At 38.9% G+C, this 26773-nt stretch overlaps 1 protein-coding gene across 1 annotated transcript in view; it reads left to right on the top strand.

Moving 5' to 3' along the window:
- The first annotated feature begins 909 nt into the window (after positions 1 to 909).
- eif2b3 (eukaryotic translation initiation factor 2B, subunit 3 gamma) overlaps positions 910 to 26773 on the top strand; it is a 40433-nt gene continuing 14569 nt past the window's right edge. Inside the window, exons 1-5 of the mRNA XM_047368854.1 lie at positions 910 to 1213; positions 3182 to 3347; positions 6243 to 6400; positions 15769 to 15928; positions 17172 to 17283. Of these exons, the coding sequence (XP_047224810.1) occupies positions 3200 to 3347; positions 6243 to 6400; positions 15769 to 15928; positions 17172 to 17283 (578 nt within the window). The 5' untranslated portion in view covers positions 910 to 1213; positions 3182 to 3199. The remainder of the gene's footprint in view (positions 1214 to 3181; positions 3348 to 6242; positions 6401 to 15768; positions 15929 to 17171; positions 17284 to 26773) is intronic.

The raw sequence follows: 26773 nt of genomic DNA, 5'->3' as shown, positions 1-26773 counted from the left end.
TTAGTGGTGATGGCAGCAGGTGGCAGCTTGGAAGAGCGATGAGGTGACAGGCCTTGGAGAAGCGATCAATTACTGAGAGTATGACAGTTTTGTGATGAGGAGGTAGACTGGTGACAAAATCCAATGCAATATGGGACCAGGGTCGACTGGGGATGGAAAGTGGCTGGAGGAGACCGGCTGGGGCTTGCTGAGTGTTCTTTTTATGGGTGCAGATATAACATGACTTGACGTATGACAGAAATGTTATTGTGGATGGTGAAACATTTTTCAGCTTTGAGGAATTGACAATTCTCCAACAGCCTCTGCAGGACCTTTCTGACCTGGATGGTATGATCCAAATCTTTAAAAAAAAATTTGAATATTATCGAGATACACTAACACGAACACATTGATGAAATCTCTCAAGACGTCATTGACCAGGGACTGAAACAATGCAGGTGTGTTGGTCAGACTGAAAGGCATGACCAAATATTCAAAATGCCCCAACGAGGTTTTCAATGCTGTCTTCCATTCATCACCCTCTCTAAATCATTGTTATTGCCATGATCACTGATGATGGTTTTTTTTTTTTCTTATCAAATTACTTCCTAGCTGAGCTGTGATAAATAAATTACTTTGATTAAAAAAAATAATAATGGAATTTTATTTAATTTACTTAATTTGTTTACGTATTTTATTTTTCATGCTCTAGTTATTGTAAGAAAGTTGTATTTTTGAGTTAAAGTGTAATATTACTGAATAAAATGTATAATAAAACAAACATACTGATATTTTTATCTTAATTATTTTCATTTTTTTTTATTTTCGATATTATTATAATTACAGCAAACAATGTGTCAACGACAGTATATCTAAAATATAATATAAATTCTTCTCTAGGAACCACAATACGGAGGGAATATGTTTCCTTACGGACATTGTTTTACTGAACGCTCCAATGTGTCATCATACAATGCTATCAGTTAGCTTGTTTCACAGACTTGTTCTAAAGTAATTTAGGACGTAGTTTAGTTTTTGTCAGCACAGTTAATCTATTATTTAGATTTGAAGAGAGGTGACTTCTTACATTCACACTGTCTCGAGAGCAGTGCTGTTGCGCATGTCCGTTAGCTAAGCGCTAACTGCCACAGTGACATCAAGAAACTTACATGCTTCTGCCACCACTGTCATACATAGACAGCCGATTATCTGGGGGTCCAGGAGACTGGCACAGGTAGGTAAAGTTTATTTAGTCGGTTTTAAATGTTTTATTTTCTTCTGAGAGCCTCTTTGATGGCTTTAGGTTCGTTTAATCAGTAACACAACAGACCAGTTGCTGCTGTTGAAATCATAATCGTCACTGTTTGCTGTGTTGATGCCAAGCAATACTTAAATGTTCGAGGGAAAGTTGCAGATATACAAAGAGAGTATTCTTTGCAGTCTCATCGGATAAGTTTAATAGAACCGTCTCTGCAAGTTACGAAACGTTAAAATAGTTTGTTCATGCTGTCTTCAGCATTGATGATTTTAATGTACTGTTGCACAAATCGTTTTTCACATAGTTCAGGCAACTATTCTGAATATTTTAAGAAGCTGAAATTAAGAGCCAGTAAATGTTTATTTTACTCACACAAAATTATATGAATGACCTTTTCTAAATGTAACTGACCCATCTCCTGGCTGAAGCTTCTAATAAAAGCATTCATGCTCAATTCTCTTCCAATTTACAAACCTTAACCATATATGATCATGTTTCCTTTTTTTGTGTGCTAAGCAGAATGCATCTACGTGTATATTTAAAGTCTCTAAAATATAATTTAACTGTAGATATTTGTTCGGTTTTTAGTGAAACTTTGAATTATTTCTTTACCACCCGGGTGTGGAGTACATTTTGTTTCTGTTGTTCTAAACAATCATGAAAACAAAAAATTGGACATGGTTGTCATTGTTTTGATAATGTACATGAGAGTGCAGAGCCCGAGAGCTCTCACTAGCACACTTCAAACTGAATCCATATTTAATTTGACTTAAGGTTGACGTTTTCACTTTTGGACTCTTGGCCATTTGTCTGTAATTTAATCTCAATATACAACTGTTCTATTGAGACCTCAGAGGTTTGTTAGAGAACATTAGTCAACAAACAGAATCAAGAGGACCAAGGAACACACCTGACTACTCAGATAAAGTTGTGGAGATGTTTAAATCAAGGATATAAAATGATAAGGAAAGCTTTAAATATATATATATGACAGAGCATTTATCTTGTTTTAAAATATAACAATCCATTGTTCGAAATGGCCATTCACCTTTACTGTTATGCATGGCAAGGAGAGCATTAATCTGGGAGGCTGCTATGGGTCCCATGGTGACTCTGGAGTAGGAATGGGTACCGAATTTGGTACTTTTATAGGTACCGGCCAAATTCCGTCAGTACTACCGAGTATCTATTCACGTAAAATCAAACGGTACCATATTTCGGTACCCAAATGCATCATCGTGACACTGAGGGGGTGGAAGAGTGGGTGATTTTCCATGCTGGACATGAACACAGAATTGCACACACAAGAGCGTAATGACATCAGCAGCCGCTGGTACCGTCAACAAAGCATGGCTGATAGAAAGTGCTCAAGAGTATGGCTCCACTTTTCAAAATGCAATGTAATACCTGTGAGGCAAAGTGCAAGACCAGCGGCAGGAATACTTCTAATCTGAAGAAGAACCTGGTTAAGCACAAGATTTTTCTCAAGGCTGAAGAGTGCACAATTTTCGACAGCCTGAGATCTATGGCTACAACTCCTGCATTAGGCACCGTTAGCCCACCTGCGTCTGTTTGCGATGCAGGCGTTGTCTACTGCCAGCAACATGAACAGAGAAATGAAACAACTGAGATGTTGTTTTCATATATTCATTAAAGTTTATATATTGAGAAATAAATATGTTAAACGGAAAATTTTGGGGGATTTTATTATGAAACGAATTAACATTTATTACCACATAAACACTCACAAAAGTACAGGAAACTGGTACCATTGAGTACCAATACCGTTACCCAGGTAACGTGCATCGGTTCAAATGTGAAAGGTATACCTTTGTCGCATTTTGATGAATCATGTTGATGGCATATGAGGTACTTTGTTTTCTCTACAAATGTCTGTGTCACATCAGTCAATCATTTTCTCCTTTTTTTATTTGTTTCTTCTAGCCTTTCCTGTCAGACAACATGGAGCTCCAGGCAGTGCTAATGGCGGCCGGGGGTGGCTCACGTATGACGGATCTGACATACAACACTCCCAAACCCATGCTACCTGTTGGCAACAAACCACTGATGTGGTATCCCCTGAACCTGCTTGAGAGAGTGGGATTTGAAGGTGAGAACTAAGGTCATACCTGTGCCCCCTACCCATTCCCTCCTGGTTTAATACACCGTTTAATACCTGAAACTGTAAATAACTTTATTTCTATATTCAACCACCCTCAACTTGCTTAAAAAGTGTAATGTGACTTTTCAGGCTCAAAAGCTTACATCCTTTAGCAAAAATCTAACATCTAGTTTAAGTTGTGTGAAATACGGTTTTGTAAACTGTGTCTAATCCCACACATTGTGTGTCAAACCTGAAGTCAGAGGCTTTGGGTGAGCTGTGTGCCTCTCAGTGAGATTAAGTGTCTCTGTGACAGGAGCTAGGGAGCGCATTCTTGGTTTCCATATAAAATGTAAAGAAACAAAATGTTGGTTTATGTGGCCCACATGAAAAGTCTGGAGCACAAAGTGGAAAAACTTACCTTGAAGCAAATAACTTTACCTCTCACTTACACATAAGGACTTCAACTTGTGTGTCGATGTTGAGGTTTAGCTTTACTGTTGCTGTTTTAAAAGAGGAAATCCATGTTATCCACTTTAGTCATTTTGTTGTGGTTTAATTTTCAGTGTGGCATGTTTGATCAGTAAGGTTTGAAGAGGACATACAGTCACATCATTACAGTCTTTTAATGTGAAGAAGTAAAATTACCTTGTTTCAACTTATGTTTAAGCTGGTAATTGAAATCTCTGGTTGAAAGGTTGATTAAATAACAGAAATTTGCTTAGAAGATTCAATTTATTAGATAAATAAAATGTTCTGAATAAAAAGAATCCAGAATGCTGCAAACGGGGGTCATTTCAAAAAACGTTAAGACACTGTATGTCAGTCTGTGTGTTTTGTTTTACTTGTTTGGACATTTGGATGTCTATGTTTAAATATTCTGTTAATTTAGCAAGGGAAAACAGAAAGAAAATATGGTTTTGTAAAGTAAAGCAATTATTTCCACCCAAAATGACTAAAATCCCACCTAGGTTTCATCAGGTGCACACAGTGAGAATGTTGCCTATAATTTTTGTAGAGGCTTTGCCCTGTTTATACCTCAGACATTCAGCATTGTGTGTTCCTGACTATTAAGGCGAAAGATAACATCATGGTGAAACTACATAGCTGTCTCAGGCCTTTTAGCAAGAGGATTGCAGCAGTTCACAAGCCTTTAAGGAAATCTAGGGATAATTAGAAATCAATGTAAAGTGGTCTAAGAAACATAAAGGAGTCCAAGTGAAGGACATTCAAACACATGCCCAGATCTGGCTGTCCTAGCAAGTTCACCCCCTCAAGAGCAGACTGAAAGTTGCTAAAAAAAAAAAAAACATTTCTAAAAACCATAGAATATTATCATGGATAGTACCTACAACAGGCTCCTGCTACTGTTTTAGGTGCATGCTTCTACAGTCAGAAAGAGACTGCTCAAATTTAGCTTCCATGGGAGGTGTGCCAGGAGGACGCCTTTGCTTTCAAAGAAAAACAAAAAGGCCAGTTTTACAAAGAAAATGTAGACAAAGACCAGGGCTTCTTTAATAATGTTGTTTAGAACATGTTCTTTTAGCCTCTTTACAGAAGAGGCTAAAATTTAATTTCTTGGACACCAGAACAAAGCAAATGTTTGGCATAAACCAAATACTGTAATCCAGAAAAAGAACAAACTGTGAAACATGGAGGTAGAAGTGTCATGGTTTAGAGATCCTTTGTTGCAGAGAGACCGGGCCAGCTCACCATCAGAGAATCCACCATAAATTCTATGGTGCATCAGAAGGTGCTTCAGGAAAAAAAATGGGAATAAATAAATACAGCTGAAGCAGAACTGGACCCTGCAGCATGACAATGACCCAAAACAACAGTAAATCCCTTATGGACTGGCTGAGAATTAAGAAATTGAAAGTCCTGGAATAAGTCAAAGCCCAGATCTTGGTCTCCTTGAGATCCTGTGGAGTGACTCCTTCAAACATCTCACTGAAGAAAGGGAGGAGTGGGCCAGAAATTCCTCAGACTGATGGCTACAAGAATTCTCCTTAAGGTATTTAGGCAAAGAGGTTAACGCTAGCTATTAGGTTGTAGGGTGTCCTAACATTTTTCTCAGCTTTTGTTTAAAGTAAAAGAAGACTAGGTATATTTTTGTTGTTTTAAATGCAATTAAATCAGATTCCTTCTAGAGATAAAGAGAAGATTAGATATCAATATGTAGCCATTACTTAAAGAAATAAAGAACCAAAGATAGATTTTATGACACATTTGTTAGTAAACATCAAATATTGAAATGTTAGGGCTTGCCTTAAGTTTTGCAAAAAGATCATGTTTTTGTTCTCAACACAAACTGGTGTTGGAAAAGCAGATTTTCATAACTAAACTTTGAAAGCGCTGCGGTGAAACCAAACCTTTATTAGTTTGTCTGCGCATCGTGAGCCATAGTCAGGTGTGTTTTCCTGTCTGGACCTACAGTCCAGAGTTCAGACATTTTAACTGCTACAGGTTCACGAGACTGGCTTGATTAAGGAAAACTTTTTATTTTCCAGACTTGACAATAAACTGGACTGTTCATTACCTGTAGTATTAGTCTAAAGGAAAGTTGTTCTCTATAAGTAGTCACTCTGTGTGGCCAGAAGTTTACTATGTGCTGCCTGCTAGCCAGAGCTTCGCAATTAGATTTTACTGGCCTGACACAGCTAGTTTGAGCAAATGCTCGGTAGAAACAGTTTAACGTTGACGACTCATATTAATTAGAACAGTCAGACTCTGCATTCTTTGGATTTATTAAGTAATATAGTTCTGTTGTTATCCTCAAAGCTCAGAGATTGATTAGAAGATCAGCGTACCTTTTGCAGAAATATTTATTTTCTTTGACTTGTCCCCCTTTTTGACTTCATGTTTATTTAACAGATGCATGTTTTCTGTGGGCTGTTTTTTTAGAGGTTATAGTAATCACCACCAAAGACGTCCAGAAGATGATGAGCACAGAGCCTAAAATGAAGCGGGACATAAAGATGAAAATGGAGGTTGTTTGTGTCCCGGAGGATGGAGACATGGGCACTGCTGATGCTCTCAGACACATTCAGCAGAAGATCAAGGTCTGTTTACTGGGTTTGTTGTCAGAAACTTTTGTTGTATGATAAATTGCTCCTGTCACAATAATTACATAATGTCCAGATTATAGTTATTTAAGCTATCACTGTTTTGCATGATCTCTAAATTTTCAAACTAAATAAAAACGGATGGGTTAATCCTTAAACTTCATACCTATGTTTTATTAAATTTCCAATTTTTCCAATCTTGAGTTGGTTCATAAGGAGGCAACCTGCATGGATATGATCTCAAATTATTTAAAAAATTGCAGAGGTGGAGGGGAACAATGATGAAGACTGGAGGGGAAGTTTAAGAGAGGTGAAGAGGTGTTCTGCATGGCTACCACTGATCCATGCCTGGTTCTCCACCGATTGGCAGCCAAGGCTGTGCCTCATTTTCCCCTTTTTTTTAATTTTTTTAATTTTCAAAGACACACTCACATTCACACACACGAACCCATGGTGGGTTGCTATCCATGACCTCCCAACTCTAATTTCTAGGCCCTGCTCTGTATCCTGCCTGCTGATCCCACCATGCCTCCCCTCATCCAATTCACTTTAAACATATGAGATCATGGTAAAGACTCCAATTCTCTGTGCTGCCAGTTTACCCAGTGCACCATTCAGTCTCATGCAGTGGATGTGCACATCTGTAGGACATTTGTGTTTGGGTACGTTGGGGTGTATAATCCACGGCTCTGACCGGCTTCCTCTAAACATGATGACAAATTTGTTTGACATTTGTGTATTGCAGAACTGTGGATTCCTTGCACAATCAGTTGGCTTTGTTTGTGATTTATATGTAGTTGGAAGGTTGGACAAAACATGTTTTTTAGGGTGGCAGTTGCTTAATATGCTGTGTTATTTTAAAGGAGACAGAACGTTTACAGAATTGATACTTTAAATTGTGTTTAGCAGCCATCCCTAAACTTTCTATTTACATTTATCATTGCAGGGTTGTAAGGGGTGTGGGTCAAGGTACACCCTGGATAGATCTCCAGTCCATCATAAGGCAACACAAAGACACACAACCATGCATGTACAGCCTCACTAGCAATGGCAGTTTTGAAAAACCAGTTCACCTAACATGCTTTTTTTTTTAACTGTGGGAGAAAGACAGAGTACCTGGAGAGAACCCACACATGCACAAGGAGGACATGCTTACTGTATCAGTCTCCTTATGTATTCCTAGAGAATTGGTCTGCAACTTGTCGCTTTAAAGCTGTATGTGGCTCTTTAGGTCCTCCTCAGTGTGGTTCTTAGAATGATTGGCCAAAAATAGCATAGAACTCACCAGTCATTTCTAATATAAAAGTAACATTTTCACAGTTTTGGTGTTTTCATGCAATATCTGTTTTGAGTTAAAACCACCAAATAACACACATTTGTTTGTTAATTTTATGCCATTAGGCTGCAAGCTAATTGCTTTTTTCTCTTTTCATTGTATATAAAAATTGAGCATTACATTCGATCAAATATTACTGACTTTCTAAAGTCTAAAAGTAACATTTTTGAGGTTCATGTAGATTTTATGGCCCTGCACAAAATAGACAAAGTATTTAGTACAAGCAAGGGAAAAATTGATTCTTGGCTTCTAAATGTTGCTCACACATGCCCTAGACAATAGAAATCCTTACTTTCACTCTTATATTTCCAAAAGGCTGGCAGCATTTCCAAATCCTGCATATTCCATGACAGGCTACAAGCCCCAAAGAAGTAAAACGAGAGCGATCAGGCTGCAGGCACCGTTCTCAGGCACTCATTACTCTGAGGGCTTTTCCGGTTTGTAAATTCCCCTAGCCTTAACCACAAACTACATTGATAAGTTTTCTACAGTAGTATTGTGATTGCGTTCTGTTCAGCCCACTCCATCAGTGGCATGTCAACCTGGAGGAGTCTCTGCAAGGTAACTTTCTTTACTTCAACATGCGGTTAACTGTGTTTGAGAAAGCTGCTATAAAGTTCTAATAACATTTTATATAAAACACCAGTGGCTTTATCGTTTGTTTCTAAAGGAAACTAAATCTGCGGCTATAAATTCATTAATAGACACACACTTCTCTTCTGCTGAGGGCGCTTGCATGTGGAGTTTACTAAGGTGGCAGGCTAACGTTGGGTCGCCCGTAGACTGTTGGAGATAGGCACCAGCTCCTCCGTGACCCACTATGGAATAAGCGGTTTAGAAGATGAATGAATGAAAATTTCCATTGCTCTCCTTACAGTTGAGGTTTCATGAAAGGAAAACCTGAATATGGTACTTAACAGATCATGTCCAAGGCAAGAAGCTGCAGCAACCAGTAAGGTCTCTCTATGTGTGCTCTTTCTTCCTGCATATCGGGGTGGAAAGCACTTAGGGAAACCCTATATTTGGTTGATCGCTCCCATATTCACTCTGTGTTTTTGGCATTGCAGAAATTAATCGAGACTCAGACCTTAAGATGTGGAAATGCCATTTTGCAACCAATTGAAAAACTTTACAATTGGTTGCAAGGCCTTGTGTTTCAGTAACCTGTGCCTCAGTGTGAGTGTGAAAAACATTAAGGTTGTTCTCGACACATTTTACAGTAAGAACATGTTATGTATAAGTTTTACATTGTAGTGTTACGCACTTTTTCCAGGACATGTCTGTACTGATTGTTGCTGTTACTGTTGAAGATTTCCTTGATCGAAACTTTGTATATCCTCGTATAAACATACTTAAACAAAACTAGCCACTGCTTGCTCCTATTGAGAGTCGCTCACACTCTAATCCTCCAAGCAGTTCGTCAGATTAGAGGCATTGAGTTACAGACACTCACACTGTGCGAGGTGATGAGTGAAGAAGTGTACCCACAGCCTGCCAAATCCAAGCAGACAGATCTCCCCATCTGTCAAAGCGATGCATCAGCACAGCATAGAAACCCCGACACACCTACTTGTGTCTTTTGGCAAACACCGTCCCATGAGGGGATTTGGTTGAAGCTAAAAACAAAATACTTACAGGAATCAATGTACACTTAGCAAGCACAGTGGGTCATTCCTCTTGATTAATGAAAAGAGAGATTACAGGCAGCATATTTTGATTTGTTCTCTCTTCAAACACTGAAGTAATACAAAGGTGGACGGATATGCTGATTAATGCTTGGATCTTTCACAAAAAGCCAAACTAGTGAAAGGAGTACTTACCAGGCTCATTTTGTTTTGTATGTTTAAACCCTCCTTGACATTTTTTTTTACTATCATTCAGGTTTAATTATGTCGGAAAATCAGGGTACGTGAGCCAAGAGAACCAAATGTACAACGAAGGTTCCGATTCAATGTTCTTTTGGTCTACAAATGTTAGTCGGCTTTTAAGACTCAAGAGAAAAGGTGAAGAAAGAGAGGCGTGAGAGACGGAGCAGAGAGAAACTGCAAACATACAAGATTGAGTGTCTGTTTTCATAATATAGCTCTTGTAGCTTTGTTTCCTTTTTAGGGACTATTTGTTTAAACTACACGGTCATATTTGAAAATGTAAATGAAAAACCTTTTATGTGTCGTAAGAAAATTGAAGTCAGTGTCAAGACTTTCCTCTGTTTTAATACAAATATCGTTAGCTAATTGATGGTGTTAGACAAAATATATCTATTTGTAAGAGCAGGTAGTTGCTAAGGTGACATTAGCAAACCGTTTATTTGAAAGGAGGAATACATTGATGTTCACATTTTTATCACGTTAACACCACAAACTTTAAGGTAATCTTTTTTGTGATAAACCAACATCAAATAGTGAACAGGTCTTTTGGGGGTATGCTCCACTAGCTTTACAGAGATACTGACTGAAAGCTTTGCCAATTATCTTTTTCAAAATAAATCAAGCTTGGTCAAATTGGATGGAGAGCACTTATGAACATCAATTTTCAACTCTTGCTAAAAATTCTCAACTTGATTTAAGTCCAGGTCTTTCTGACATATGAATGTGCATTGATCTCAACACTTTCATTCTGGTTCTAGCTGGAAGTTTAGGGGTTTTATCCTACTGGAAAATTAACTTCTGCCTTTTTGTTTTCATGTATTTTGCCACATCTAAGAGGTTTTCTTCCAGGAATGCTCAGAATTTATCTCCATCCATCTTCATATCAACTGTGGCCAGCTTACCTGTCCCTGCTGAAGAAAAGCATACATTTTTGAGGTAGGGCATGAGATGTTTAGGGAGTTTTCCTGTTTGCAGATTTTCTGACCTGTGCCATGTTTCTCTGCAGCTCCTCCAGTTACCACAGGCCTCTAGATACTTGTCAAATAATGCTCTCCTTGCCTGGCCTGTCAGTTTAGGTGGATGATCATATACATTTTTGTTTCCATTTTCAGATCATGGATTAAACAGGGCTCTGTGAGACGATCAAAGCTTGAGATATTGTTTTTAAACCTAACTCTATTTTAAACTTCTCCACAACTTCATCGCTGACCTGTCTGCTGTGTTCTTTGCGCTCTAACAATCCTCCAAGGCCTTCACAGAAAAACTGAAATTATTCTGAGATTAAGTTACACACAGGTAGATTCAGTTTACTATTTAAGGGACTTCTGAATGCAATTGGTTTCACTACCTTTTATTTAGGGGTAACATAGTAAGGGAGCTAAATATATTTGCAAGCCATGCTTTTCAGATTTGATATTCATCACCCAGTTTCTTTCCACTTCACAGTTATGCATAACTTTGTGTTGGTTTATTATTGGTTTGTGGTTGAAAGTTCAAAGGCTATTAATAGTTTTACTAGGCACTGTAAATCCCAAACTGTAGACCAAAAACAGTTCATAATTTACTTTACTGTAACAACCTGCAAGCAAAGAGCCTGCTGGTTCCAACTGGCTGCCTTAATTCATTTGATTTTAGACTGATATTAGCTTCAAGCTCTTTTAAGATAAAAAATGAGTCCAAATATTGAAAGTAAGTGATAACATTGAGTTTTTGTGTAATAATTCTTTTTTCCTGGCTTAGAAGACAGAGATGAAAACCTAATTGGGTTGCGTCATGTTTTTTTACTGTTTAAAAAACGTTTTTGTGGAAGGTCAAGATTGTGTACGTAGTTCTGGGTTGAAGTCACCTACCACTTGAATAAGTATGTGTCTGTGTGGGATTTTGTAAGCATTGGTGTGTGGTCCTGACCTGTCCACTGATCCTGGCTGTGGAAAGGCCAAAGTGTCTCTCCCTCTCCAGCTGACTCCACTCTGCTGTCGCCTCACAGTGTGTGGCTGTGTGTGTTTGCGAATGTGTGTGTGGCCTGTGTGTAAGCACGCTATTGTCCATTGATGTGCGCATGCTTTTGTGCTCTGTCGCTGAACATGTGTGCAAACTTGTCAGTGTGTGATAGAAACAGAGCAGAGTTGAAAGATATGAGTCTGTAGACCATCTGCGGACACCTTCAGCTTTAGTCAGGCCGCTTCCTGTCGCCAGGTCCGGATAGAGGTTATGACTGAAGTTAATTTTGGTTAACTTGATGATCCTTAATCCTGCCGATACTGCTCTTAGATTCACATAAAAACTGCTCTAAACCCATTTTTCCTCCAACTGAAATCACCATTACCTGGCCAATTAGAGGTCTGGCTCATGCTTGGCTTGAATCGGTGTTTCACAATATTGTAAAGAGAAAAATCATAATACAGAATCTGAAATGCAGCAAAAGTAATTTAAAGGAATGTTAATACTTTCTAATAAGGGCCATGAAGATACACATTTAAGAAGAAACAGAGGATTAGTAATGAACCGTAATTATTAATTAATTAACTAATCATGAGTTATCTATTAACTAACCATTAACTAATAATAAAATAATCATAAACCAACATGGCTAACCAATGACTACTAAAAAATGTCATCATTATAAAAAGGTTTGTTTTAGATTAACTCTCACTGTGTTTTGCTCACCAAGTGTTCACTAATAAGGAGGCTCAAGTCAAGAATGTTCAGTTTTTATAGGCAACCATAAACCAGTAACACAGCATTTCCTTATGATGAGGACCTGAAGAAACATTGATTCATTAACAGTTAATCACCAAATAGTTTAGGATTAGTTCATCACTGTTGGGGTGACTGTGGCTCAATGGGAAGACAAGTTGGCTTTTAATGCAATTGTTGTGGGTTCAATTCCAGCTTCTTCCTGCCACATGTCGATGTGCCCCTGGGCAAGGCACTTAACCCCGAGTTACCTACTGATTTGCGTATTCTTGTGTTAATGTTAGCATCTTAGTCCGATTGAGTGAATGTAGCTCTACTATAAAATGCTTTGAGTGTTCAGTATGATTACAAAAGTGTATATACATTCAGTCCATTTATCATCAGTCAGCATTTAGTTTCAGCTAGTTCAGAATTAATTCTTCATGAATATTTAATTTTAACTAGCAGTTAGTTCATGATTAGTTCATCATAAGTTAATGTTAACTCGTAGTTTGTTCATGAGTAGTTCATGTTAACTAGCAGCTTGTGATTAGTTAATTAATAGTTAATGTTAATTAGTAGTTTGTTCATGATTAGTTAATGTTAACTAATAGCTGCACTGGGCAAACAAAAACTAAAAGGTTATAAATTGTATCATTTGGTGATGGACTTTTGAGGTCTTAAACATACTGATTAATTATGGATGCAGTCAGCAACAAAATAAAAAAAATCCAAATTTTGTGGGGTTTTGTTTTTTCCTTTTCTTTTTCTAGATGTACATCTGTTCACTATGCCCCCTTACTCTAAGTTTCCTGCAGCAAACAGAGCAACCATGTCTCTGTCATTAAGGCTTCTGGTGCTAATGGTGGGATTAGTTCACATGCTGACAGCCTTCATTGTTTGACTGACAAATGGATAACACAGATGCACAAATGCAGGCATGCCCACATGCATGCTTCCTGCTGATGGTGGAAGATTAGAACGTTGATACGAATTCACAAGCTACGTATTTATTTCGATTTTAAAACATTTGTTGCTTTGAACACCTTGTCTCAGCTATTGTCTGTGGCGGCTGAGAACGGCAGGAATATTGGCAATAGTTAAATATGATGGAAAGAAAGCAAAGTATTGAAGGGGAAAATGTCGTCATTGTGAGGTTTGCTTAAAAAAACATCCTCAGACAGTTAAAAATCTCAAATGGTGAATAAACCATAAATAAAGAATTTTGCAGCCTAGCATAATTAAACATTCCTATAGTGTAAAATGAAATAATTTTTCCTGGAAAACATTTGGTTGTAAAATTTAGCTTAAAAAGAATTAAACCAACAAAGGACAATTCATTCATTAGTCACCCTTGTTGAAATTGCTTTGATATGAAGCTAAAAAGAATCTACAAGTAGCAGCTTATTTCTCTTATTCAGCTATTTGTCTGTTTCACAATTATGCTCAGTGCTGAACATTACACAGTCCTTATGTCCCAAGCAAGACATGTTTATCTAAACGACTGTCGCCATATACATAAATATGTAGTCTACACACATGCTTAGATGACTCAACTAGCAAAACAGTCTTTGTAATGACATCAGAACCGTATTTATTTCATTTCTATTTATTCTTTTCTGTCAGTTTGTAGGGGTTTGTGTTTGGAATATGAAAAAAATATTAAATTATTTTTAAAATGTAATATCTTGATTCCCCTACATAAAATAATAGCTTTTGAATAGAAATGATTCCTATAATTGAGTTGAGCAGAAGAACATATCTGAACAGATTTTAATAAATTTTTACAATATAGTTTGTGTGAAGCATAACCGTCATTTAATAACTGCACTGACATCATTAAACACGTAAACTGACGTAAACTTTATCCCAAGTTGTTACACGCCACTCAAAAAAATTATCGTACTCGTCGTCTTCCGTTTATCCGGGACCGGGTCACGGGGGCAGCAGACTCAGCAGAGACACCCAGACGGCCCTCTCCCCAGACACCTCCTCCAGCTCCTCCGGGGGGAGCCCAAGGCGTTCCCAGGCCAACCGAGAGACATAGTCCCTCCAGCGTGTCCTGGGCCGTCCCCTGGGCCTCCTCCCGGTGGGACGTGCCTGGACCACCTCCCGAGGAAGGTGTCTAGGAGGCATCCGGTATAGATGTCCGAGCCACCTCAACTGGCTCCTCTCGATGTGGAGGAGCAGCGGCTCTACTCCGAGCCCCTCCCAGATGGCTGAGCTCCTCACCCTATCTCTAAGGGAGTACCCGGCCACCCTACGGAGGAAGCTCATTTCAGCCGCTTGTATCTGGGATCTCGTTCTTTCGGTCATGACCCAAAGTTCATGGCCATAGGTGAGGGTAGGAATGTAGACCAACCGGTAAATCGAGAGCTTCGCTTTTTGGCTCAGCTCTCTCTTCACCACAACGGACCGGCACAGCGTCCCCATTACTGTGGCAGCCGCACCGATCCGTCTGTCGATCTCCCGCTCCATTCTTCCCTCACTCGTGAACAAGACCCCGAGATACTTAAACTCCTCCACTTGAGGCAGAAACTCCCCTCAAACCTGATTTCAAAAATAGGCAACAACACAACCCAGGTAATGTGTATGTTTGCTCCATAGCATTAAAGCTGTTTGAATTAGCTTTAAAAGGCATTATGTGAAGTTCAGAAAACAGTATTTATAATTACCACTCTTATTGTGAAGGTCTAAAAGAAGTTGAATCTTACTTCATCTGCTGTGATGACCGCATAATAAAGAAAAGTGGTTTCAGGCAAAGAGCCTGTCCTGCTTAGTGCAAACAGACCATCGGCTACAGTCTCAGTAATTAAAGAAATCTGACTCACTGACAACAACTTAATCTGACAAAAAGTATTCTGAAGATTCCTCCTGCATGGAGTGAGGACAAAAACATCTTCAAAAAGCCTTTTTTTGTACAATTACAGAGTCAGCTGCATTGAAGGCTTTGTTCTTTTTGGTTGATATTTTTCCACTTTACATTCAGTGCCTTCTGCTTGCATCTGAGATGTGGCGTTTGATGGGCAATCAAAAAATTATGGATGGCCAAATATGGTTTTGATGGTAAATTTGATTAAAAACGGTGACAGTTACAAACTGTTAAGACAAACTTTTAACATTCCAATCATCCCTAAAAACTAGCCTAGGAAATTAAGGTTGTTTGTGCAAAACTGTGGACAGCAATAGATAGAATTTGCTCTGTAGATGACAAGATCTCGCTGCTTTAGCAGATTGTATACATGCTCTTATCCTCCACAATCGACTATTGTCATATTTCAGGGTCTTAGTCTTGTGACTTTTGAAGTATCTTGCTGAAAAATTCAAAAGAAATATTTTGTGAATAAAAGCTATCAAGGGTTTTTTAGGAGTGATAAACTGCATCCAGCAGTGTGTTTTAGACATTCTGTCCTATTTGACAGAGAAACTGTGATGGTTATAAGACTGTCCTGACTGTTGTTTCTCCCTCCAACATCTTTCTATAGACTGACATCCTGGTGGTGAGTTGTGACCTTATAACCGACGTGGCTCTTCATGAGGTGGTCGACCTATTTAGAGCCCACAATGCAACACTGGCCATGTTAATGAGCAAAGCCCATGAGTTCACAGAGACGGTGCCAGGCCAGAAAGGGAAAAAAAAGACAGGTAACAGCAACGTGAATAACTGTTGGAGATATGTTGTAGTCTATTATTGGTGTGTGAAAAGATAGATGGTGGCTTTTGAATACAATTCAAGCAAAATATTTTTGTACATTAGATAAAAAGACACCAAACCTCTTTTCTCACTCTGACATTAAATCAGAGGAAGCGTTTCCTGTTTTAGATCTGTTAGGATTAGCAAAATTGTCGTTGTCCATCTAGAATACCAATTTGTGCCTAAATTTTTATCTTCCTGGCGGATGTTATACAAGTTCAATATTTGCACATATTGTCAAACATCATGGTGCCATTTATTTAGTGAAGTGCACGAGTCCCTCCTGCAGCAAAAACACCCCCTGAAAAATAATTCAGCACCCTCTGTACTTCACAGTTGGGACGATGTCCTCAGGCTTGCAAACTCACCCCTTTATTCCTCCTGATCTAATAATGGTCATTATGGTCAAACACTTCAATTATAGTTTCAGCAGAGCACAGGACATATCTCTGAAAGTTAAGGTCTTTATTCCCGAGTGCTTTGGCAAAATGTAATCTGGCTTTTTCTGTTGTTTTTGGAGTGGTGGCTTCTTCCTCTCTGAGTGGCTCATATTGGTACAGGACTTTTTTCATTATAGACAACAACACCGACTTAAACCAGCATTTTCATAAGGTCTTTTGCTTTTGTTCTGGGGTCGATTAGCATATTTCCCTTCCTGAATGGTTTGATGGCTGGACATTCCCATGGAGTTTCATATAATTGTTAGAACCGTTGAACTGTGTTTGAAGGGTTGCCTTAACTACATCCACAGATGTGCCTCCATTTAACTTAAATGTTGTGGATTTACCTATCAAAACCTTCTAAGCCATGAGATTGTCATCTGGGCTTTCCCAAATTGTTTAAAACCAATTGTTCTTTGTTTATGTAAATGTCTGAATTAAAAAAAAAAAAGTAGTAAAGCTTTCTCTGAAAAAATGCTAGCTTTGATTTTTTTTGGCATTTAGCAAACAGAAGAAAATGTTTTTGCAATCCTAACTGACCTAAAGTTTAATCAAATACAGTGTCAGATGGTGAGAACAAAAGGTCATGTGTCTTTTTATACAGTGTATATAAGCATCTGGTTTAAACCTCATTTTTGTGTCCAACTGGAATTGAAGAAAGTGGTCAGTGCATGAGATGTGATATATTCACGTTGGTGTGCATTGTATTGTATTGTATTGTATTGTATTGTATTGTAATGTGTATTTTTGCCAGCTGAGCAGAGAGACTTCGTTGGTGTGGATCAGTCAGGGAAGAGGCTGCTCTTTATGGCCAATGAAGCGGATCTGGAAGATGGGCTGTCAGTGAGGAAGTCTGTCATAAGAAAGTAAGGCTTGCTTTACAGTTACTGAACCCTGTCTTATTCATATGTGTGTGATTAATTGTACCTATTTATGAACATAAATACACAAATGATGCTTCATTTAATGCTCACCTCAAAGCAGACCAAATGGTCCCTATAATACTTTTGGAGGTTTCACCGCTTACAATGTTAATGATTAAAAGTACCAGCTATCAACCCTTTAAAGTTAGTTGATGTAAAAATGTAACCTGCTTAGTATGTTCTATTTTAGGATGTCAATGGTGGGCTCACCAGTTGGTAGGTGTCCAAGTAAAACTAGTAGAAAGTGAAATCTGTTCACTGAGAGATTTTTACTGCTTGGATCAATTACCAAAAACCACTGACATTACATTCTCTCAACAAAAGAAAAGTTGACTAAATCCCACTGCCTTACTTTAATCAAAGCAAGTCATTCTCTCATTCACTTCAAGAGTACGTCAGAAATGTCAAACAGAACCGGGCCTGGGGTATAAGTGAATTCTTGTGACTGCTTAACCTGCTTGGGCAATCCCAAAAGCACCTGAATTCACAAAGCTCAAGTTTACAGATGCACCAGCCTTATACACGTGAAGTAAACACATGATAATTCAAAAGTTACATTAACAAAGTCATATTTTGTTGCTTATTTTGTCGTTTCTGCTGCTTGTGTCTGACTTGCATTCATATTTCATTCCCCCAGAGTTTTTATTTTGAAAGAATGCAGTTTTACATTTTTTCCCCCCCACATAGCCACTCATGAGCCATACATTACATTCCTGTCACCCCTCTTCCCTGACGCTACTGTGTATCTGTACTGCAATAACTGTAATAGCAAGGCTATTGGCAAGGCATGGGAGTGAGGTCAGCAAGGCAACATAAGGGTAAAAACTGAAGTGAAGACATGGATGTTTCTCATTCATATGTCTGTTTTATACTTGTATTGGATGATGTTTGCAGTAACAAACTATAGTATGATTAACTTAATTTCATACTGTAGCCAGATGTTGCAGTTTGTTGACCAATTCTAAACCCTTTTTAAACATCCAGTATTTTATTTCTATCAGTTTCCTCATTTAAATCTACTACATCTATCACCTGCTATACATAGACACCAGGGTTATTGCGAATTTAAGTGAACGCTGTACCAAACAGAGGGAGTCAGATTTTTCCAGCCTCTATTTATTTACCACCTAGCCCTTGAAAGGCTACATACATTCACGGGAATTCCTTTCCAGTTGTTTCCTTGTTTCAACAGTGCAGATATTTATCTCACTTCTTGTTGAGTAGCTTTGTATTTTTCTCTTTTTGTTACAGTAACGGTACACTCTGTGTTTTTTTTTTTTGTTTTGTTTGTTTTTCAGTCCTATAATGCGCATATGTGTGAGAGCGGGTGCTTTGGGAGCTCGTAAATATTTCATGGAGCCAAAGCCACTGTAAATTCTAGCCAACAAAAGAGGGGGCCAGAGCAGCTGCTCGCATGCTTCCCTGCACAGGGAACTGTTGGGCCACACTCGCATATAAACACACACACACACACACTCACATTCTGTCTTTTTTCACAAACCAGAGATGCTTACACGAGCACGCATAGGAATACGTAACACAACGTCAAAGTGGACTCTGATGGAAAGAAACCAGCCACATGTTGTCACAGTGTTATGGAAACACATTGATCTCGTAGATAAACATTTACAGTTTGCAGTTAAATGCCTAAAACCTTCAAGTCACCTCTGTTCAGGTATATACTCACATGTCACAACACAACGAAAGACAGATAAAGAAAAAAGTTGCCTGATGCAGTAAAAGAAGAAATCATGGAGTTCTGATGTTCTGTAACTTGGCAGTAGGTAGTTTTACAAGATCTCACCGTTTTCAGCATCAGTACTGACAGACGTCACAATTCACTCACACAAATCACCTGAGTATTTCTTATATGAATATCTACAGGGGTTGGACAATGAAACTGAAACACCTGGTTTTAGACCACAATAATTTATTAGTATGGTGTAGGGCCTCCTTTTGCGGCCAATACAGCATCAATTCGTCTTGGGAATGACATATACAAGTCCTGCACAGTGGTCAGCGGGATTTAAGCCATTCTCCTTACAGGATAGTGGCCAGGTCACTACGTGATACTGGTGGAGGAAAACGTTTCCTGACTCGCTCCTCCAAAACACCCCAAAGTGGCTCAATAATATTTAGATCTGGTGACTGTGCAGGCCATGGGAGATGTTCAACTTCACTTTCATGTTCATCAAACCAATCTTTCACCAGTCTTGCTTTGGGTATTGGTGCATTGTCATCCTGATACACGGCACCGCCTTCAGGATACAATGTTTGAACTAATGGATGCACATGGTCCTCAAGAATGGTTCGGTAGTCCTTGGCAGTGACGCGCCCATCTAGCACAAGTATTGGGCCAAGGGAATGCCATGACATGGCAGCCCAAACCATCACTGATCCACTCCCATGCTTCACTCTGGGCATGCAACAGTCTGGGTGGTACTCTTCTTTGGGGCTTCTCCACACCGTAACTCTCCCAGATGTGGGGAAAACAATAAAGGTGGACTCATCAGAGAACAATACATGTTTCACATTGTCCACAGCCCAAGATTTGCGCTCCTTTCACCATTGAAACCATCGTTTGGCATTGGCATGAGTGACCAAAGGTTTGGCAATAGCAGCCTAGCCGTGTATATTGACCCTGTGGAGCTCCCGACAGACAGTTCTGGTGGAAACAGGAGAGTTGAGATGCACATTTAATTCTGCCGTGATTTGGGCAGCCGTGGTTTTATGTTTTTTGGATACAATCCGGGTTAGCACCCGATCATCCCTTTCAGACAGCTTCCTCTTGCATCCACAGTTAATCCTGTTGGATGTGGTTCGTCCTTCTTGGTGGTATGCTGACATTACCCTGGATACCGTGGCTCTTGATACATCACAAATACTTGCTGTCTTGGTCACAGATGCGCCAGCAAGACGTGCACCAACAATTTGTCCTCTTTTGAACTGTGGTATGTCACCCATAATGTTGTGTGCATTTCAATATTTTGAGCAAAACTGTGCTCTTACCCTGCTAATTGAACCTTCACACTCTGCTCTTACTGGTACAATGTGCAATCAATGAAGACTGGCTACCAGGCTGGTCCAATTTAGCCATGAAACCTCCCACACTAAAATGACAGGTGTTTCAGTTTCATTGTCCAACCCCTGTATACACTGCTCAAAGAAATAAAGGGAACACTTAAACAACACAATATAACTCCAAGTAAATCAAACTGTCCACTTAGGAAGCAACACTGATTGACAATAAATTTCACATGATGTTGTTCAAATGGAATAGACAACAGGGGGAAATCTTTGGTGATTATCAAGACACTCAATAAAGGAGTGGTTCTGCAGGTGGGGACCACAGACCATTTCTCAGTACCTATGCTTTCTGGCTAATGTTTTGGTCACTTTTGGATATCGGTGGTGCTTTCACACTCGTGGTAGCATGAGACGGACTCTACAACCCACACAAGTGGCTCAGGTAGTGCAGCTCATCCAGGATGGCACATCAATGCAAGCTGTGGCAAGAAGGTTTGCTGTGTCTGTCAGCGTAGTGTCCAGAACCTGGAGGCGCTACCAGGAGACAGGCCAGTACACCAGGAGACGTGGAGGAGGCCGTAGGAGGGCAACAACCCAGCAGCAGGACCGCTACCTCCGCCTTTATGCAAGGAGGAACAGGAGGAGCACTGCCAGAGCCCTGCAAAATGACCTCCAGCAGACCACATATGTGCATGTGTCTGCACAAACAGTTAGAAACCGACTCCATGAGGATGGTATGAGGGCCTGACGTCCACAAATGGGGGTTGTGTTCACAGCCCAACCCCGTGCAGGACGCTTGGCATTTGCCAGAGAACACCAGGATTGACAAATTCGCCACTGGCACCCTGTGCTCTTCACAGATGAAAGCAGGTTCACACTGAGCACATGTGACAGACGTGACAGAGTCTGGAAACACTGTGGAGAGCGATCTGCTGCCTGCAATATCCTTCAGCATGACCGGTTTGGCAGTGGGTCAGTAATGGTGTGGGGTGCCATTTCTTTGGAGGGCTGCACGGCCCTCCATGTGCTCGGCAGAGGTAGCCTGACTGCCATTAGGTACCCAGATGAGATCCTCTGACCCCTTGTGAGACCATATGCTGGTGCGGTTGGCCCTGGGTTCCTCCTAATGCAGGACAATGCTAGACCTCATGTGGCTGGAGTGTGTCAGCAGTTCCTGCAAGATGAAGATATTGAAGCTATGGACTGGCACGCCCGTTCCCCAGACCTGAATCTGATTGAGCACATCTGGGACATCATGTCTCGCTCCATCCACCAACGTCACGTTGCACCACAGACTGTCCAGGAGTTGACGGATGCTTTAGTCCAGGTCTGGGAGGAGATCCCTCAGGAGACCATCTGCTGTCTCATCAGGAGCATGTCCAGGCGTTGTAGGGAGGTCATACAGACACGTGGAGGTCACACACAATACTTAGTTTCATTTTGACTTGTTTTAAGGACATTACATCAAAGTTGGATCAGCCTGTAGTGTGTTATTCCACTTTAATTTTGTGTGTGACTCCAAATACAGGCCTCCATTGGTTAATAAATTTGATTTCCATTGATGATTTTTGTGTGATTTTGTTGTCAGCACATTCAACTTTGTACAGAACAAAGTATTTAATATGAATATTTCATTCATTCAGATCTAGGATGCGCTATTAGTGTTCCCTTTATTTTTTTGAGCAGTGTATATATGTATATATATATATATATATATATATATATATATATATATATATATATATATATATATATATATATACACAACCAGCCATCTGTTCTTTCATCCCTCCATCCTCGCTCAGCCTCAACCCCTGTGCAATATTTTCCCCCTTCCCTTCTCTATGGTTTCCACATGGCTGTGGTGTCTTCGCTTTAAACGGCCTGCACATGTGAGTTTGTTTGACCTGGAAATCGCTTAAATGGTGTGAAAGCACTCCAGCCAAGCTTAGCCTGGTACATTACAGCTCCACCTATCAGAACATCTTGGAGGCAGATCTGGAGAAAGGATCAGCATTGTAATAATATACAGATTCCAATTAAATTGGATCAGATGGCAAGAGTTATTAAAGCAGAACCACTGCTCAGTATTCTTAACTAACCCTGTTTTGACTTTAATATGATGATAAAATAAACATTACATGGCAGCCAAAGACTCAGTGGAGCAATGTGTCTCTTTGTATCTGTTAACAATGATTACACAAGATGGTTAGGATTAGATTTGATCAAACCAAATATCACTTATTGTACCCTCAAAACATTATAAAATACAGCAACAAGACCTTATCATAGTAGCATATTTACTTTAAATTAGGGCAGTGCAGTTAATTAGGTTTGTATATCAGTTTTAAATTTATATTCAAACTGACACAACAAAAAAAATGTATAGCAATAAAAACAATTACAAAAACTTTTTGCTATATTTCGCTTTGCAAGTATACTTTTATTTTCTTCATTTAATGTAACAATGCAATATTTTACAAACTTACAGAGAAATCATGATAAATAATGGTTTTTCAATATTGACCAAACTAATAATTTTTTGAGATTGCTGTTTGTTTTATTTATATATTGTAAAAAACAAAAGCTGTGAAATGTGCTTTGAGCAATGTTTAACGAGATCAGTGATTTAATTAGGTTTTCATAGCCTTTCATTTTTCGATTTTATAGATGTCATGAACTGTCTTTCCCACAAAAAGGGGATAGTACAATTAGTACAAACAGCAGTTAATGATATTGGCCTGCTCCCTCTCTATGGCCATAATAGGACAAAAAGATGAGAGATGAAGAGAAAGCAAGAAAAAAAAATCTCTTATTTAGAAAGTGCAAGGGATAAACATAAGATCTTGATCTGCTCTCAGATCTGTTATTGTTTGTTCAAACTGAGTAATCGACAGATTAATGCAGAACACTTATATTCATAATGGGATGAAAACTAAAAGCCAAGGCAGCACTGTTTTAGCACATTGAGACATGAGAGTACAAACAGGATAGATCAAAGTTTACACTTTAATATCCTTTTACAAATGGTGCTGTATTGAGTCATCTCTCATTTCTTTATATGTTGCTTCCAAAGATCCTGATCAGTAATTTAAAGTTGTCTTTAGTAATGGTTCTCTAGGCTCTCTGAAGGTTACATTTTGTCTGTTTGTTTATTGAACATATACAAAAGCCAAATATTATTAAAGCGTATAAAGGGTCTATGCCTTAAGCCAATTAAAAATCTTAACCACTGAAATTGCATTAGAAGGCTCTTGGCTACTAGAATGTTTAAAGCCCGAGTTTGAGCTGATTTCCTTATTCTAACCTACAAGAAATACAAACAATTACAGCGTTTGCCCAACATAATATCATACTTTTTAACCCACAAAGTAATTCCTAATAATCTATTTTTTGAAGACCTACCATACCTTGCCATGTTGGGTAGTATTTTTTTACAACGATATAAGGAAATCCGATCAGTGTAGTACAAGGAAAAAGCTGGTTGCTAAAGAAGCTGTGTTCAGACGACTGTATCCAGTGACAAAAATGGAAAGTTCAATGGAAGGATAAATGGGGGAGAAACAAGTTCAAAACTAAACGCGATAGTCTAGAGATACTTGTGCCACAGAGTCTGTTCAAGGGTTTCAGGAGATCCTTAAGAAGTGAACTGGAGCTGGAGTCAGAGCTTCAAGAGCCACCACAAACAGACGTATCCAGAACATGGGCAATTGTCACATTTCTTGTGTCAAGCCACTCCTGAACCAGAAACAATGTAAGAAGTGTCTTACCTGGGCTAAGGAGAAAAATGACTGGACTGTTACTCAATGGTCCAAAATCCTCTTTTTAGGTGAAAGTCAATTTTGCATTTAATTTAGTACTCAAGGTCCCATAGCCTGGAGGAAGAATAGGAAGACACTGAATTCAAACTATCTTGATGTCCAATGGGACATTTCCATGATCAGTGATGATTTGGGGAACCATTTCATCTGTTGGTGTTGATCCACTGTGTTTTCTGAAGTCTAATGTCAAGTCAGCCGTCTACCAGACAAGCCACTGAAAGAACCTCTACCTGCTTGAAGGACCATGTCATCACTGTGCTCAATTAGACAGCAAGCTCAGCTGACCTGAACTCTATAAAGAATCTATGGAGTATTATCAAGAAGATCACAAACACCACACACAACAATGCAGACCAGTGGTGAGAAATTAATTAAAGCAACCTGGACTTCCTTAGCACCTCAGCAGAACCACAGGCTGATCATCTCCATGCCACACTGCATCGATGCAGTATTCAAAAGGAGCCCCAAACCAGTACAGTACAATGTATGTACATAGTTTTCACTAGCCCAAAATTCATGTATAACAAGACAGTCAGAGACTGTATAACTATGCCATCCAACATAGGGTCAATGACGCCATAGAAAAAAAAAATCCTGGATCTGGATCACCACCAAAATGAATCCTTCTGTAGGTTAAGACACACCTCTGATTAAAAGAAAATCATTAGAATTCGTCTGTAACCTTTTCCATAAAGTTGCTAACACACACACATACAGACAGACAAACTCAACTTAAATCATTACCTCCTTGGAGATAGGTAATAATAAAATAGCCTTTCACTGCTCTTGTGTAAGTTTAGGTTTTCATTAGCCATAATTATCAAAATTGGCAGTCCTTAAAATATTTATCTGTGTAATGAATCCATATAATATGGGAATTTCATTTTTTGAATGAAATTTGGGAAATTATTGAACTTTTCAGTGGTTTTCAAATTTTTTTAGATCCACCTAAATACAAAAAACAAGGGTTGGCTCAATACTTTTCTATAGTAAGTAACACAAACATTTGAAAAAACTATAGTTCTTTAAAAAGCTCTTTGCTGAGTCTGACATTCAACATCACATTCAAGAAAAGCTGTATTTTGTTAAATGGCTACAAGGTTTTTCTTTTTGTAATACTTTGACATTGTTGTTTTTAAGATTTTGAGAATTTTAACAATACTTTTGCATGATTTTCTTGACTTTTTGGCCCACTAGTCGGTGCACACACACATCCAGATACAGTCACACTTGGCCTAGTCCAAGTATCCCACTGCAGGTGCCAAACACTGTTGTCCCATGCTGGGTGTTCCCATAAATTTAACTTTATGCTCATTCTACCCTCACCAAAATGCACACCTGGGATATGTTTTGCAAATAAATACATTTGCAAAACACACGCAGAGCACGTCGGTGCGTGCATCACCATATGTTTTTATGCTTTTGAAATACCTTTTACTCAGATGCATGTATATTACGTTTGATTTATGGATTTCAGCATCTGGTTGTAAAATATGTGTGACCAGGCAGCGATATTCCTGAGCTGCATCACAGCTGCTGTAGTTGTGCTGCAAAGCTGGTGAAATCTATTCTGTCTCTCTCTCTCTCTCTCTCTCTCTCTCACAATTTTTCATTTGTTACATAATTCCATATGTGTTCATTCACTGTTTGTTGCCTTCAGTGAGAATCTATGAGCAATGTAAATACTCATAAACGTAAAGAAAACCAGTAGCGTACATGCATACATAACAACTTTTTTTACATCCCTCCTTCCATTCATCTGTCCACCCGTGTGTCTTTCTGTCTCTCAAAGTATCCACCAGTCCATCCATCCTTCCACTTGTCTGTCCGTCCTTATGTCCATTAACCCATTAGTCCGTCTTCTCATTCGTCTGTACATCCATCTATTCCAGGGGTCAGCAGCTGTTACAACTAAAGGAACCATTTAAGCCTTTGAACTTACAAAATTAAAATGTGTAGAGCCCTAAAGCCTGCATGACCTTTTAAAAAAGATTACTTTTCAAGTTGTAGAAAAGTATAAATTGTATAAAATGTTTCATTTTGCAATCAAAAAATCCTTAATTTTTAAAACAAAGAAAAACATTGAACTTTTGCATTGACCTAATGAATTATCTTCTTTGAGAGGACATCTCTATATTATACACCATTTGTAGCCAGGACTAAGAAAAAAAACAAAAACAATTAAGAGCAACTGTAGGGACCTTAAGAGCCACTCTTGGCTCCAGAGCCATAGGTTGACCCCTGACCTACCCCCACACACATCTCAGTTGACCTTCTTTATCTCAAGAGACTTTTGTTAATATTTACCTTTTTGTTCATTTGATTATTTTTTTGTTATTGAACAATATATTAGAAAAATGCGCATAGTTCTTTGTGACATACTAAAATTAGTGTCAATATTTCTTGCTTTCTGGCATCAGTACGTTTTACCAACATACAAGGCAATTGTTTTGAATTCATCGTTAGCCCCATTTAATGTGAAAAAAATAAAACAGATCAGAGTAAAACTGTGAACAGCAAACATCACGTCTGCTTTTGATTTTTGCCAAAGCCATGTTGTTCTGTGATAATATGTCCCAGACTTC

The sequence above is a fragment of the Girardinichthys multiradiatus genome, chromosome 6 (assembly GCF_021462225.1).
Source record: "Girardinichthys multiradiatus isolate DD_20200921_A chromosome 6, DD_fGirMul_XY1, whole genome shotgun sequence".
Classification (NCBI taxonomy): domain Eukaryota; kingdom Metazoa; phylum Chordata; class Actinopteri; order Cyprinodontiformes; family Goodeidae; genus Girardinichthys; species Girardinichthys multiradiatus.
This window is presented reverse-complemented; position numbering and strand designations above follow the sequence as displayed.